This window comes from Miscanthus floridulus, chromosome 2, assembly GCF_019320115.1.
Source record: "Miscanthus floridulus cultivar M001 chromosome 2, ASM1932011v1, whole genome shotgun sequence".
Taxonomy (NCBI): domain Eukaryota; kingdom Viridiplantae; phylum Streptophyta; class Magnoliopsida; order Poales; family Poaceae; genus Miscanthus; species Miscanthus floridulus.
In genome coordinates, this window is record NC_089581.1 from 46,891,945 (window position 1) to 46,904,591 (window position 12,647).

General features: G+C 47.5%; 1 protein-coding gene across 1 annotated transcript; it reads right to left on the reverse strand.

Moving 5' to 3' along the window:
- Positions 1 to 4,815: 4,815 nt before the first annotated feature.
- On the reverse strand, positions 4,816 to 10,290 carry LOC136536478 (uncharacterized). The gene is made up of 2 exons (XM_066528760.1): positions 9,763 to 10,290; positions 4,816 to 4,884 (listed from the first exon to the last, which is right to left on the reverse strand). The coding sequence occupies exons 1-2, from the start codon at positions 10,288 to 10,290 to the stop codon at positions 4,816 to 4,818; spliced, it is 597 nt and encodes a 198-aa protein (XP_066384857.1).
- Positions 10,291 to 12,647: the final 2,357 nt, after the last annotated feature.

The following is a 12,647-nucleotide window of genomic DNA, read 5'->3' on the forward strand; positions in this document are numbered from 1 at the left end:
GACTGACAGCAGAGGTCCTGGCGAAGGCACCCCGGGCGGAGGACCCAGAACTTGCTCGGCAGTAGCAGTGGCCCATGGGCCGATGGTGGGCCATCGGCAGTGGCCCAACGCATAAGGGCAGTTGAAGAAGAAGGCACCCATCGTACCCCTAGTGGCTTGTATTGGCATAAGAATATTCTGAGAATTTACCGTCGGCCGACAATGGGTAGAATGACCGACAATGGGTAGAATTGTAAAGAGTAGCCTTAGTAAAACAGGGCCCTATAAAAGGGGACTCAAACTCTGTACAAAAAGAGGTGGTTGAATACATCTATGAAACCCTCATCAGGCTTAGGCCCACTTTCCACCTTTCATGCCTTCGCCCAGGGCACTCAGGCCGGGCGAAGGCCTCTGTTAGTCCTTCCTTGTCCCACCTGTTGGAAATTCCTTTTTCCACCAAAATATGTTTGAGTTAAGACAAAGTGAAAACAAGTTAGTACACAATTTACGTAATCAAGCATACTATATACACCACTATAAAATTTGAATAAGGACATCAAGATATTGCGCATGATGAGAATGTGGACACATAGTAGAGTCGAATATTACACGGGAATATATATGTGTGTACGGTTTGCTGGCTGCTTGAACATACATATAACCTATGGCCTATGAGCCAATCGGCACGGCACGCCACGCCACGCACGATTTTTGTTAGACTTGGTGTCGGTTATTAGTTTAACATATCTTGACCGCATGAGATATATATGTCCAACATATGACGAATCCAGAGAGGCCGTCGATACATGCTGAACATGCATGCATATAGCGAAGCGAAGTCCATGTAAAATGATGCACGGTCGAGGAAAGCACTGCAGGGGAGTGATCAGCGCTAGCGGATAATTAACACGACGACGCCGGCAACTGTGCATGCAAGCAGGCATCCACCGATCTCCAACTTGCATTTACAGTCCGGGCGGACCACAATGCAAGTATGGTCCAGTCCGGCCTGTAAATGCACGATGTATCATGCAAAACTGATGAACTTTGCTCATGCAGTGACTGTGTATGCTGAAAAGCCAGGACCGCCGAGATAATTTTTCTTCTATGACTTGTCTTCTACTTCCTTTGTTTCTAAGTTATTATTATTTTTCTTGAGTCAAACCGCTCTAATTTTAATCAAATTAAAAATAATAATCCAATAGCATTTACAAAACTAAATAAATGTATTATCAATGCATATTTCAGTATGATTTAAGATGTTGATCTATTCTCCTATAAACTTGATAAAAATTAGACTATTTTGACTTAGGATTAAACTAAATAACATATAATATGAAACAGAGGAAATACTTTCTTATGACTAGGTTGCAGAAGAATAAGAATACCAAATAGGATGGAACCTCACTACTACTAAAAAGATTTTGGCAGACTGGACCCCAACATTAGCCGAGGTGGGCGCAACGGGGCCCGCCTCCGTTAATACAGGAGGCACCTGGGGGAGAAGCATATGCCTCTGTTAACAGTATAACGGAGGCAGTCGCCTTAAGCAGACCCTCTCTATTAATCCTCCATCAATGTAGGCGGACTGTTTGAGGCGGATGCCTCTATTAAACGATTAACTGGAAGTGGGGCCGCTTTAGAAGATCACCTGCATTAATAATGCTCCATTAACGGTGACGATCGGCTTTAGAAGGCCGCCGCTGTTAAAGAATTAGTGGAGGCGGACTTCCTAGGCTGCCCACCTCCATTAATGGATCTGCCACATCTTAACCGCGGGAAAGGCTATGTACCGGAAGAGAAAACAATGATAAAGAGGAGGAACCAAACGAAGAAGATGGCAATACCAACACCAAGTTCAAGGGAACACTACTAGAGGCGCCCTCTTTGCCGAGGGCCCAGGGCACTCGGCAAAGGCCCAAAAGCCCTCGGCAAAGGCTTTGCCGAGCGCCGCCCTCGGCAAAGAGCCCTCGGAAAAAAATTTAACGGCAAAGAGGCTCTTTGCCGAGGGCCATTTGTCGGGCACTCGGCAAAGCCTTTTCCGAGGGCCAACGGCGACACTCGGCAAAGAAAAGCAGCCGTCAACGGCGCTGCTCCGTTGACGGCGCCTTTGCCGAGTGCCGACAGTTAAGGCACTCGGCAAAGACATTTTTTATTTTTTTTTCAAAAACTCGATTTTTTGCTTTTTAAAAAAAATATTTGCCGAGTGCAATGTCCTGGCACTCGGCAAAGTTTCCCAGCTTTGCCGAGTGCCATGACCATTGCACTCGGCAAATCAACCGAAATTGCAATTTTTTTTGTTTTTTGCATTCCACTGACACAAACAGTTCAAATATATAGCACATGTCACATATATATCACAAACATCACAATAATCACATATATATTACAATGAAACCATTTTCACACATTATATCACAACCACAACTCAAATAACAACATATCGCAACCACAAGTCAAATATCACAACCACAAGTCACAAATTCACAACCACAGTCCATCAAGTCCAAGCACAAGTCACAACCACAAGTGAAGCTCAAGTCCAAGCACATGACGAAGCACAACTCCTCAAAAAAGCGGCATATGACACGATGGTGAAGCAAAGGCTCCATCATTCGGTGACGCATGAGCGGGGTTATTCGAGCCCGCCGACGGAAGATGCAAAAAGGATAAGAGGTTGCATGTGTGAGATTCATCTAGTAAGTTTCTATGTGAAGCATTGGTGTATGTCATAGCTAGTGCAAGCATCTAGTAAGTTTCTATGTCAAGCATCTAGTAAATTGAGAATGTCAAGCATGGTTGTATGTCATAGCTAGTGCAAGCATGTAGTAAGTTTCTATGTCAAGCATCTAGTAAGTTTCTATGTCAAGCATCTAGTAAGTTTGTATGTCAACCATGGTTGTATGTCAAGGAAGCATCTAGTAAGAGTGAACTTTCATACTTACAGGAGTGGCTGTAGGAGTAGGCGGTGGAGGAGCTGCCAACGGCAAAGGTACACCCCCTTGCTGGACACTCCGCATGAAGGCCTCCATTTCTTGCATCCTCCTCTCCTGGGCCGCGAACGCTTCCCTCTGGGCCTGCAGCTACGCGCTCTGAGCCTCGACCATGAGCTTCTAGGCCTACAGCTCGGCCTGCAATACAAACTTTAATGTTTCTGTAATGCAAATGTAACTTAGGTGTGCAAAGATGAACGTACGACGAGTAAAACAGGACATACCTCGAGAGCGTCGACCTGCTGCAGTGACGGAGTAGGCCGTGGGCATATGGGCTGGCTGGAGCTCGTGCTCCGTGATCGAAGCACGTCGAGAGAGGGAACAGTGGTGGAGTTGATGGTGCCGTCTACAATCCACAGCCGCCCATGCTTCTTGCCTCCTCCTAGCCTCATGATGGTCTCTGCATCAATGGGCTCAGTGCGCACATCATAATCTTCCCCATGGACCTCCCTCATCTTTGAGGTGTACTCTTGGACCTTAGTGTGCACGGTCGGGTCGGAGTACACCTCACACGGGGCAGACGGGTCGAAGGAGACAGAGGAAGACGCCCTGCCCATGTGGGACATAGCCCACACAAAGAACTCTAAGACCTCCACGCCCGGGTGTGCAGCCTCCTACGAGTAAGATGGCAAGATGGTGAGAAATAAGGCAGAACTCAGCGTCAAATAAGATAAAAGAAATCACTTACATATGCTTGTTTGTAGGCGGGGAGGCTGTGGCTGCCTTGATGGTGAGTAGCACCTCGCCTCAGCAGACGCTGGTCCCGCTGCCTCGCGTGGTTCTCAGCGAAGTCGTTGGACAACCACCTGTCCACGATCATCTCCCAGCACACGGAGTGGGATCGGCACCACCAGGGAATCACCTACAAGTCATCGATTATTTGACATAGAAAAAGATAAAATTAAACCGACTTAATCTCAAAACGAATCATTATTAATGTTTTTCGTCTACCTCAAGGTACTGGGCCCGGGACAGCTCCACCTGTCTTGCATCAGGCTTGCTGATGGACTGCTTCAACACCACGGCGTAGTAGTCTCTGTGGGCCTGCACGTGCGCCTCGTGGTGCATGTCAGTGACAGTACTTCCTATAGGCGGCGGCAGCCGCCTGATCCGCCCGGGCCTCAAGTCCTTCTTCCAGGCTTGAAATACCTCTGCATACAAAACTGATGTATCCATTCATTATTTCAATAAAAGACTTGCCCAATGAAAATGTTGTGCGAGAGAGACTTACCCAAAACTCCGCCAGTACCCGCTCCTGCTTGTTGCGGTACCTGTCGTCAGGGGCCAACTGGTACCTGTCCCACATGTAGGCCGGCTCCCGCACGTCCTTGGACACGTTCACAAGGCTGGGGTACCATTTCCTACACAAAACACCAAGGATGCTCGCGGGGGAGCGTGTAGGAGTACCCGACAAAACCAACCAGGCCCTGCACAAGTGATTAAGAAAATTTATCAGTTCCACTTTTGATTTCCAACATTATCATATGAAGTAGTTGTGATAACATCTATAGTTACTTACCTCTTTGCCATAGGGTGAATCAATGACCGGTTGCGAGGAAGCGGAGGCTGAGGGAGGCTCGCGGGACCTCGCTGATAGACAGTCGGGGTAGCGGAACTGTCGCCCTTGGCGGCCTCGCCCTCGGCCGCCTCATCCTCGGCCGCCTTGTCCTCGGTCTATCGGACGTCCTCGTCCTCGACCTCGTCCTCGAGCAGTGGCCTATCATGTGCTCCTCCTCCATCACCTCGTCTGAAGGTGGCGGGGAAGGAGTCCGCTGCCTCCTACTGACCCTGGTCCTCCTCCTCTGACCTCCTGTGGACGCTACCCCTAACCCCGACCCCTCGTCTAAATGGGAGGGCGTGGTCTCCCGTAAAGGGAGGCCGTCTCACATCGTGGACGGCTGCTCGCCATCACCTGCAATCACAAAGAATGAACAGACTTATTAGTATATATATTAGAAATAGATTCAAAATAAATAAAGAAAACACAAACTAAAACAAACATAGTATTACATGTATTAGGAATAATCTTCATGATTAGGATCATAGGTGTCGTCATCACTGTCAAAATTGTCCAAATGGGCAACACTATCTGAAGGTTCTATGTTGTCTTCGTCGTCATTGCCTAGCCTTAATCGGTCAAGCATTTCTATGTCCTTGGCATTTTGCACCACATCTCCATCAACCTCATCATCCTTCGTTTCATTGTCTACTTCCATTTCGATCGCTTCGGGTAAGACTATCTCAAACGTGCCTGGTAGCCCATCTTCTTGATAGAACTGTCCATCATATGTGTTTGCGTTGAAGTTGTAATCGTCATCGTTTGGGGCAGGTAGTTTACCGTGTGGAGACACCTAGTGCACAATAGCCCAACCCTTAAGATCCGCTTTGTCTTGGTTGGCATATCACGTATAGTACACCTGCACAGCCTGTTGAGCCACAATGTAGACATCTTTTCCTAGATAGACGGAATCTTCTCGAATCTCGACTAGCCCAAGATGAGGGGTTCGTCTTGTTTCTCGAGGATTAAACCAGTGGCATTTGAACACGATAGGTTTATGTTTGTGACCATGAAATGAGAGTTCATAGATTTCCTCAACTCTACCATGATAGTCGAGGCCATCAGTGCTGGGCGTGCAAACTCCGCTATTTGTGGTTTTCCGTTTGGGCCGAGTCTGCTCATATCTTGTTGTGTGGAAGCGATATCCAGTTCACAGTCATAACCGGTAAATGACTGCACCCTAACGTCATAGCCGCCTGCAACCTTGTCTCAACTCCTCACTCATGGATGAGTCAGTCTGGGCCTGTAAGCTCAAGCATGATAGGTCGTTATATTAATCGAACTGAACGAGAAACTTGGAATATGGAATGTGGGAGCTAAATTGGACATTACCTTTTGTTTGAACCAAGAAATGAAATCAGGCCTCCCCGCACCCGCACCCCGAGAAAGAAGGGTGTCATGTTCCTACGAGGTAGGATCCCTTGATTGATGTCCAGGACTCACGAACAAATTCCCTATCCGAACGAGAATCAGTGGGGTTGCATGAAGAATATTCAGGGCGTATTGAAACAAGTTCGTTGAGAACTTACTCGACGAACGGCTGCACCTCGGGAAGGTTGGTCAACACATATAGCATGACACTTTGCCACTCTTCATTTCCCAATATCTTATTGGTCGATCCACTTGCGCTGCCGAGTTGGCCTTGGAACAGGCTGTGGGTCCATTCATTTTCGCCAACATTGTAACGAGGGAGTGGATTATGATTGCTAGGAAGTTTTCGGCTTGTAGTATAGTGTTGTGAAGTTTGCCACCTCCTCCCTTAGACTTGCCTCTGCAATGGAAGCCTCAATTCTAGCTTTATTTGTACATTTCTTGCGAAGAGTCTTTAGACATCTCTTGATTGGATAGCACCACCTGGGCTTGCATGGGCCCCCCCAAACATGCCTCGGATGGGAGGTGCACAATCAGATGCTACATGGGCAAGAAGAAGCTGGGTGGAAAGATCTTCTCTAGCTTACAGAGCAACATAGGTGCCGCTTTTTCCAAGTCCTGAGCGACGGTCCGAGATATCTCCTTGGCACAAAGCTGACGTAAGAAAAAAGCTCAACTCTACCAGCACTTGCCAGACATGGTTAGGGACATAGCCTCGGACCATCGCCGGAAGAAGCCGCTCAATCCATATGTGGTAGTCATGACTCTTCATCCCGTTGACTCGTAAAGTGCCTAAGTTCACTCCCCTGCTCAGATTCACTGCATATCCATCTAGGAACATTAACGTCTTGATCCATTTTAGTACTTCCCTCCTTTGATCGGGTTCCAAGATGAAATCGACCTTAGGTCTTTTCCATTGTTTGTTTCGGCCACTAGGAGGCCGCATCTCTTGCTTCGGTCTATCACACAACGTCGCTAGGTCCACTCTAGCCTTAATGTTGTCCTTAGACTTGTTAGTGTTTATGAGAGTTCCCCAAAGTGCCTCAGCGATATTCTTTTCGGTGTACATTACATCAATGTTATGTGGCAGAAGAAGGTCATCGAAATAGGGGAGCCTCATCAAGCTGGACTTATGAGTCCACATATGTTCCTCACCATATCCCACAAAACCACCTCCTTCATTGGGCATGAGAGCATCTATCTAAGCACGCACCTCAGCACCACTCTTCATGCACGGTTTAGGGTCTATCACTACAACACCTTTCGTAAAGTTCTTGATGTCTTGTCTGAATGGATGGTTAGAAGGGAGGAATTGACGATGCCTATCGAACAACGAATACTTGCCACCCTTCTTCAACCAAATGAACCTCACAGCTTCCTTACATATTGGGCATGGGAACTTCCCGTGGACACACCAGGCGGCGAATAACCCATACGCTAGGAAGTCATGCAGGGAGTAGTGGTACCAAACATGCATCTTGAAGGATGATTTTGTAGCTCTGTCGTATGTCCATACCCCCTTCTCCCAAGCGTCGATCAATTCATCAATCATAGGCTCCATGTACACACCCATATTACTCCCCGGGTGTCCAGGAATTATCAACGACAAGAAGACGTTATGCCGTTGAAAGGAGATGCCGAGGGGGAGATTCAGGGGGATAACAAACACGGGCCAACATGTGTATGGGGCAGACAACTGTCCATAAGGATTGAACCCATCTGTTGCCAGCGCGACACATACATTACGAGCCTCAGCTGCTTTGTCAGGATGTTTGTCATTAAAGTACGTCCATGCTTTGGCATCGGACGGATGCACCATCGTCCATGGCTTGTACCGTACACCTTTATGCCATGTCATCTATTTCGTGGATTCCTCGGTCATGAAAAGCCATTGGATCCTCGGCACAAATGGAAGGTTCCATAGGACTTTCACGGGGATCGTAAGCTGCCTCTTCTAGCCATCTCCAGAGTCTACCTCTAGATACCTTGAGGATTTACACTTCGGACAGTACTTTGCATCCTTGTGATCTTTCCTAAATAAGACGCACCCTTTCGGACAAACATGTATCTTGTCATATGGCATCTTAAGCATATGAAGTAGTTTCTGTGACTCATGCAAGTTCTTCGGCAGAATGTGCTTCTCCGGTAGCATGCTGCCAAACACGGCCAACATCTTATCAAAGCCTTCGCGACTCAGATTTAACTTGGCCTTCAACCCCATAACACATCCAATGGCATCCAGCTGAGAAACCGTTGTACTCTCATGAAGGGGTTTCTGTGCTGAGTCCAACATTTCATAGAAGGCCTTAGCGGCTTCCTCCATCTCCTCCTTCTCACGTCCTTCTACGAAGTGAGCTTGGTGAGTGTCATCTAGTATGTCTGCTACTCCGGCATCATCATCAAAAGCCTCGAGGCGTGGTCTCACCACCTCCGCTCTTATACAATCTGCTTCACCATGGTGGATCCACCGGTGGTAGCCAGCCGTATAACCATTGTACACAAGATGTTTACCCATGGTCACCTTGTCTACCCTTCTATTGTTGTCACATTTGCTATAGGGACACCAAAGTTTAGAATGTCCTTTAGCTACACCCGAGCTCCATGCATGTTCCAAGAAAGCATCTGTCCCATTCACCCACTCAATGTCAAAGTCACTCCTGCTTCTCTAGCCCGTGTACATCCACTGACGGTCTTCCATCCTTCCACATATACAGCACATAGTAATGTAACCATCAATTGCATCTACGCGGTGTTCCTACTCTCTAATAGGTGAGGATAGGTCCTAATCCCACCCACGGATACGTAGATGAGGTTAGTTTCCATGCTCCGCTCCCTATCCGAGATAGAATTTCGGTAGCACCTCCCCGCTGTTCTTCCGATGCACGTCCTGCAAGGGAGAGTGTGTATCCAGAGAACAACAGGGGGTGATGCCAAAACACCATCTCGGCCCGGAGCGGACCATGGAAACTAACCCATCTATGCATCTGCGGGCTGTCCAAAAAACGTGGACAATCCGAAACAGATACGGTCGCATATATACAAAGATCTGTATACCTCCAACCGTATCTCTTTCGGATGGGAGACACCTAACTAGGTTACGTGACCAAAGACCACATACGGATAGAGGGGTTATACCTAGGGTGCCGATGAGGTTAGGGTAGCAGGGCGGTGGAGAGTTGGTGCAGTGGCGAGTCGACGCGGTGCAGGAAGACCCGCAGCGCCGACGAAGACGATCGGGGTCGCCGAGTCCCTCCCACAGGTCCTCCTGCAAAAAGGGCAAAAATGGTTAGTGTTGACTCAAAATTTCGGCAGCACCTCCTCTGCATGGGGAGGTTCCCAAAACCTGCAAAAAACATGCCACAAAGGCCAACAACCACATATATACCAAACATGGGCACGAAGGCCAACAACCACCAATATATCAAGAGGAGCCATGTACTTTAGTTCTCTTTCCACGCAGATGAAAGTATTGAAGTAGTACAACAACAATTACTACTAACCCTACAACTACTACTAACAACTACTTAACTACTAACAGTACTAATACTAAGAACTACTTAACTATTAACAACTACTACTACTAACCACTACTACTTACTAACTACTACTATTTACTAACTACTACTACTACTAAGCCTACAACTAACACTACTAACTACTACTAACAACCACTACTACTTACTAACTACTACTATTTACTAACTACTACTACTACTAACCCTACAACTAACACTACTACTACTACTACAACACACTTAACACTACAACTAACACTACTAACTACTACTACTAACACTACAACTAACTACTACTAACACTACTAACTACTACTACTACTAACACTACAAGGGTAGGGCTTACCTTGGCGGCAAGAACGGCAAGAGCGAGGGCTGGTGATGACGGCGGGGATGACTGCAGCAGCGTGAGGATCAACGGGCGGTCGGAACGGCGCGAGGATCGATGGGCGGTCGGGTCGGCACCTTCCTCTTCTTCCTCCTCCCTCTTCTCTTTCTTCCTCTTGCTCCTCTCCTTCTCCCTTTGCTGGCCGACCGCAGGGCACGGCGGGACCGGTGGAGCTCGGGGCCGGTGGGGGAGCTCGGGGCCAGCCGGGTCGCTGTCCCCTGGGAGCTCGGAGCCCGGGGCGCCGGCGAGCTCGGGGCGGCGGCCAGGGACCCGGGGCGCGGGCGCGGGGCCGTCGGGGCGTGGGCGCGGGAGCGCCGGGGCTGGGCGGGAGCGCCGGCCGGGACGGGGGCGGGGGGCGCGGGACGGGGGCGTCGGGGCGGGCCCGGCAGGACCTCGCTGGAGGGGGACGACGGCGGGGTCGGCGGCACGGCGATGCGGGGGCGGGTGGGGGACAAGTGAGGAGGGGGTGGGGTTGGGCCGGCCCATTCTGCGCCTTTAGGCTAAAAGATTTGCCGAGTGCCAGGCCCAGCGGCACTTGGCAAAGGTTTTTTTTTATTTTTTTTAAAAAAATTCTTTGCCGAGCGCCCTGTGACCTAGCGCTCGGCAAAGGCTTCTTTGCCGAGTGCCAAGGTTGGCACTCGGCAAATTAATTTTTTTTTCGCCCCATTTTTTTCTGGGGCCTTGCTACAGTAATTAAAAACTCCATTTCAAAATTTGGGACAATTTTTAGTTTTTTTTACTTTATTTCCTTAATTAGTTTTGTTTCGTTGAATTTTTCCGACTATTTCAAATTTGAACTGCATGTACATGAAATAATGGAATTTGGTCATTCAAAAAATGGTATTCATGATGTTTGGCGTATGTTGAGGCCGTATCCAGGAACTCGCATGAAATTACGAGCATCTTGTTGTCGTAACATGACGATGTACTTGCGAGAAAAGTGTATTTAAATTATATAAAATCCAAACGAAGTCCGAAAATCACGAAACTTGTCGAGGTATCTTGTTATCGCATGTGGAGGCCGTGGTAAAAACTTGAGAAAGCTTGGAGCAAGTTGTGACGTCGGATGCCTAAAAACCACACATCTGACGTCGGATTCCTAAAAGCCACATGTGGAGATGTCTAGGTTTTATGCATCTGACATCGTAACTTGCTCGAAACATTCTCAAATTTTTACCACAGCCTACACATGCGATAACATGACACCTCGATAAGTTTCATGATTTTCGAACTTCGTATGGACTTTATATAATTTTAAAACACTTTTCCGGCAAGTGGCTCGTCATGTTACGTGAAGAAGATGCGCGAAATTTGATGCGAGTTCATGGATAGAGACTCAACATACACCAAATACCATGAATAACATTTTTCGAAGCACTAGATTATAATATTCCATACACTTCCCGTTCAAATTTGAATTATATATAAAAATTCAACATAATCAAATTAATCAACCAAATATAACAAAAAAAACTAGAAAACGCACCAAATTTGAACATGAAGTTGTAAACAATGTAGGCGGGCCCAACAAAAAAATTGGAGTCAAAAAAACAAAAAAAAATTGAAAATTTGCCAAGTGCCAGCTTGGCACTCGGCAAAGACTGTCTTTGCCGAGTGCTGGTCCAGGGACACTCGGCAAAGAATTTTTTAAAAGAAAAAAATTCAAAAACAGTTAAAGAGTCTTTGCCGAGGGCCTAACGGTGATGCCCTCGGTAAAGATTGACGGCAGGGGATGGATGTCGTGTCAGGCGGTGTTGCCGAGGGCCGGCCCTTTATCGAAGGCTTAGCCCTCGGCAAATAATTATTGTTGCTGTGTGCTTGTCTTTGTCGAGGGTCTGGCCCTCGGCAAAGAGTCTTTACCGAGTGCCCGAGCATTTTCTCTCGGCAAATCATCATGCTCTCGACAAAGATGCTCTGTCCGGTAGTGGAAGTAGACATGACGTACCATGTGACGACGACGCTGGTGTTCCCAAAAGCGACTGACAGAAAACAACGACGAAGATGGCACTACCAACGCCAAGTTCAAGGGAAGTAGACATGACGTAGCATGTGACAACGGCGCTGGTGTTCCCAGAAGCGACGCACAGGGCCTCGATACTTGAGTTCCACAAGGTCCAAATAGGGCATTCCAAATGGTCTTCAGTCTGTTCGGTTGGCTGGTCTGTATCATTGCTGGATCATGAAGAAGTACTGCTGGCTGATTTATGTGAGAGAAAAATACTGTTTCGGCTGAAAATTTACGATCGTTTACGACAAGCCATAGCCAAATGAACATGCTGCTTATCTTTCACCTTGTGTATGCGGATTCGCCCCTATAGGGGCTGAAAATGAGTTTGTTTTTCGACCGCCGAATGACTGTTTTGGCTTCCTAATAAATGACCTTTATTAGCATTTTTTTACTGCACCATGCATAGCCATTTGGTTCAGCGAGACAAGGTGAGTCGATTACGCTTTGCTCAGTAAGTTTGAGCATCATGATCGGCGAAATTGGTTGTGGTTCAGTCCAGTGGTGCCCAAGTATTTGTCTGATTTACTCCCTCCGTCCCAATTTAACTGCACCTTTGCAGTTCAAAAAAAATCCCAAAATAAAGGGATTCGATGAGGAGCAGTGCTGGTCTCCGTACGTACAATCTGTGCTAGCGTAAATGCCACTCTGGAACCATTGATGGAGAAAATAAAAAAAAAATCGTGAATGCTCAATTACGTGGAATGCTCTCCACCACTTGTTTGCTGGCTCCAGGCGGTAGCCGCACCAACTGCACTACCAATCTTCATACGGCAAGAAATGACAGCTACACTTTCCAGGAGCAGAAATATAATTTCACATCTACAGTATTTTTTCA

What these genes read in the sequence shown, in the direction of transcription:
- LOC136536478 (XM_066528760.1), bottom strand. Translation starts at nt 10,290, where the DNA reads ATGGGCCGGCCCAACCCCACCCCCTCCTCACTTGTCCCCCACCCGCCC. An exon ending in TTGCCGTTCTTGCCGCCAAG is followed by an intron (nt 4,885 to 9,762) that starts GTAAGCCCTACC and finishes TTGTGATTGCAG; the next exon opens with GTGATGGCGAGCAGCCGTCC.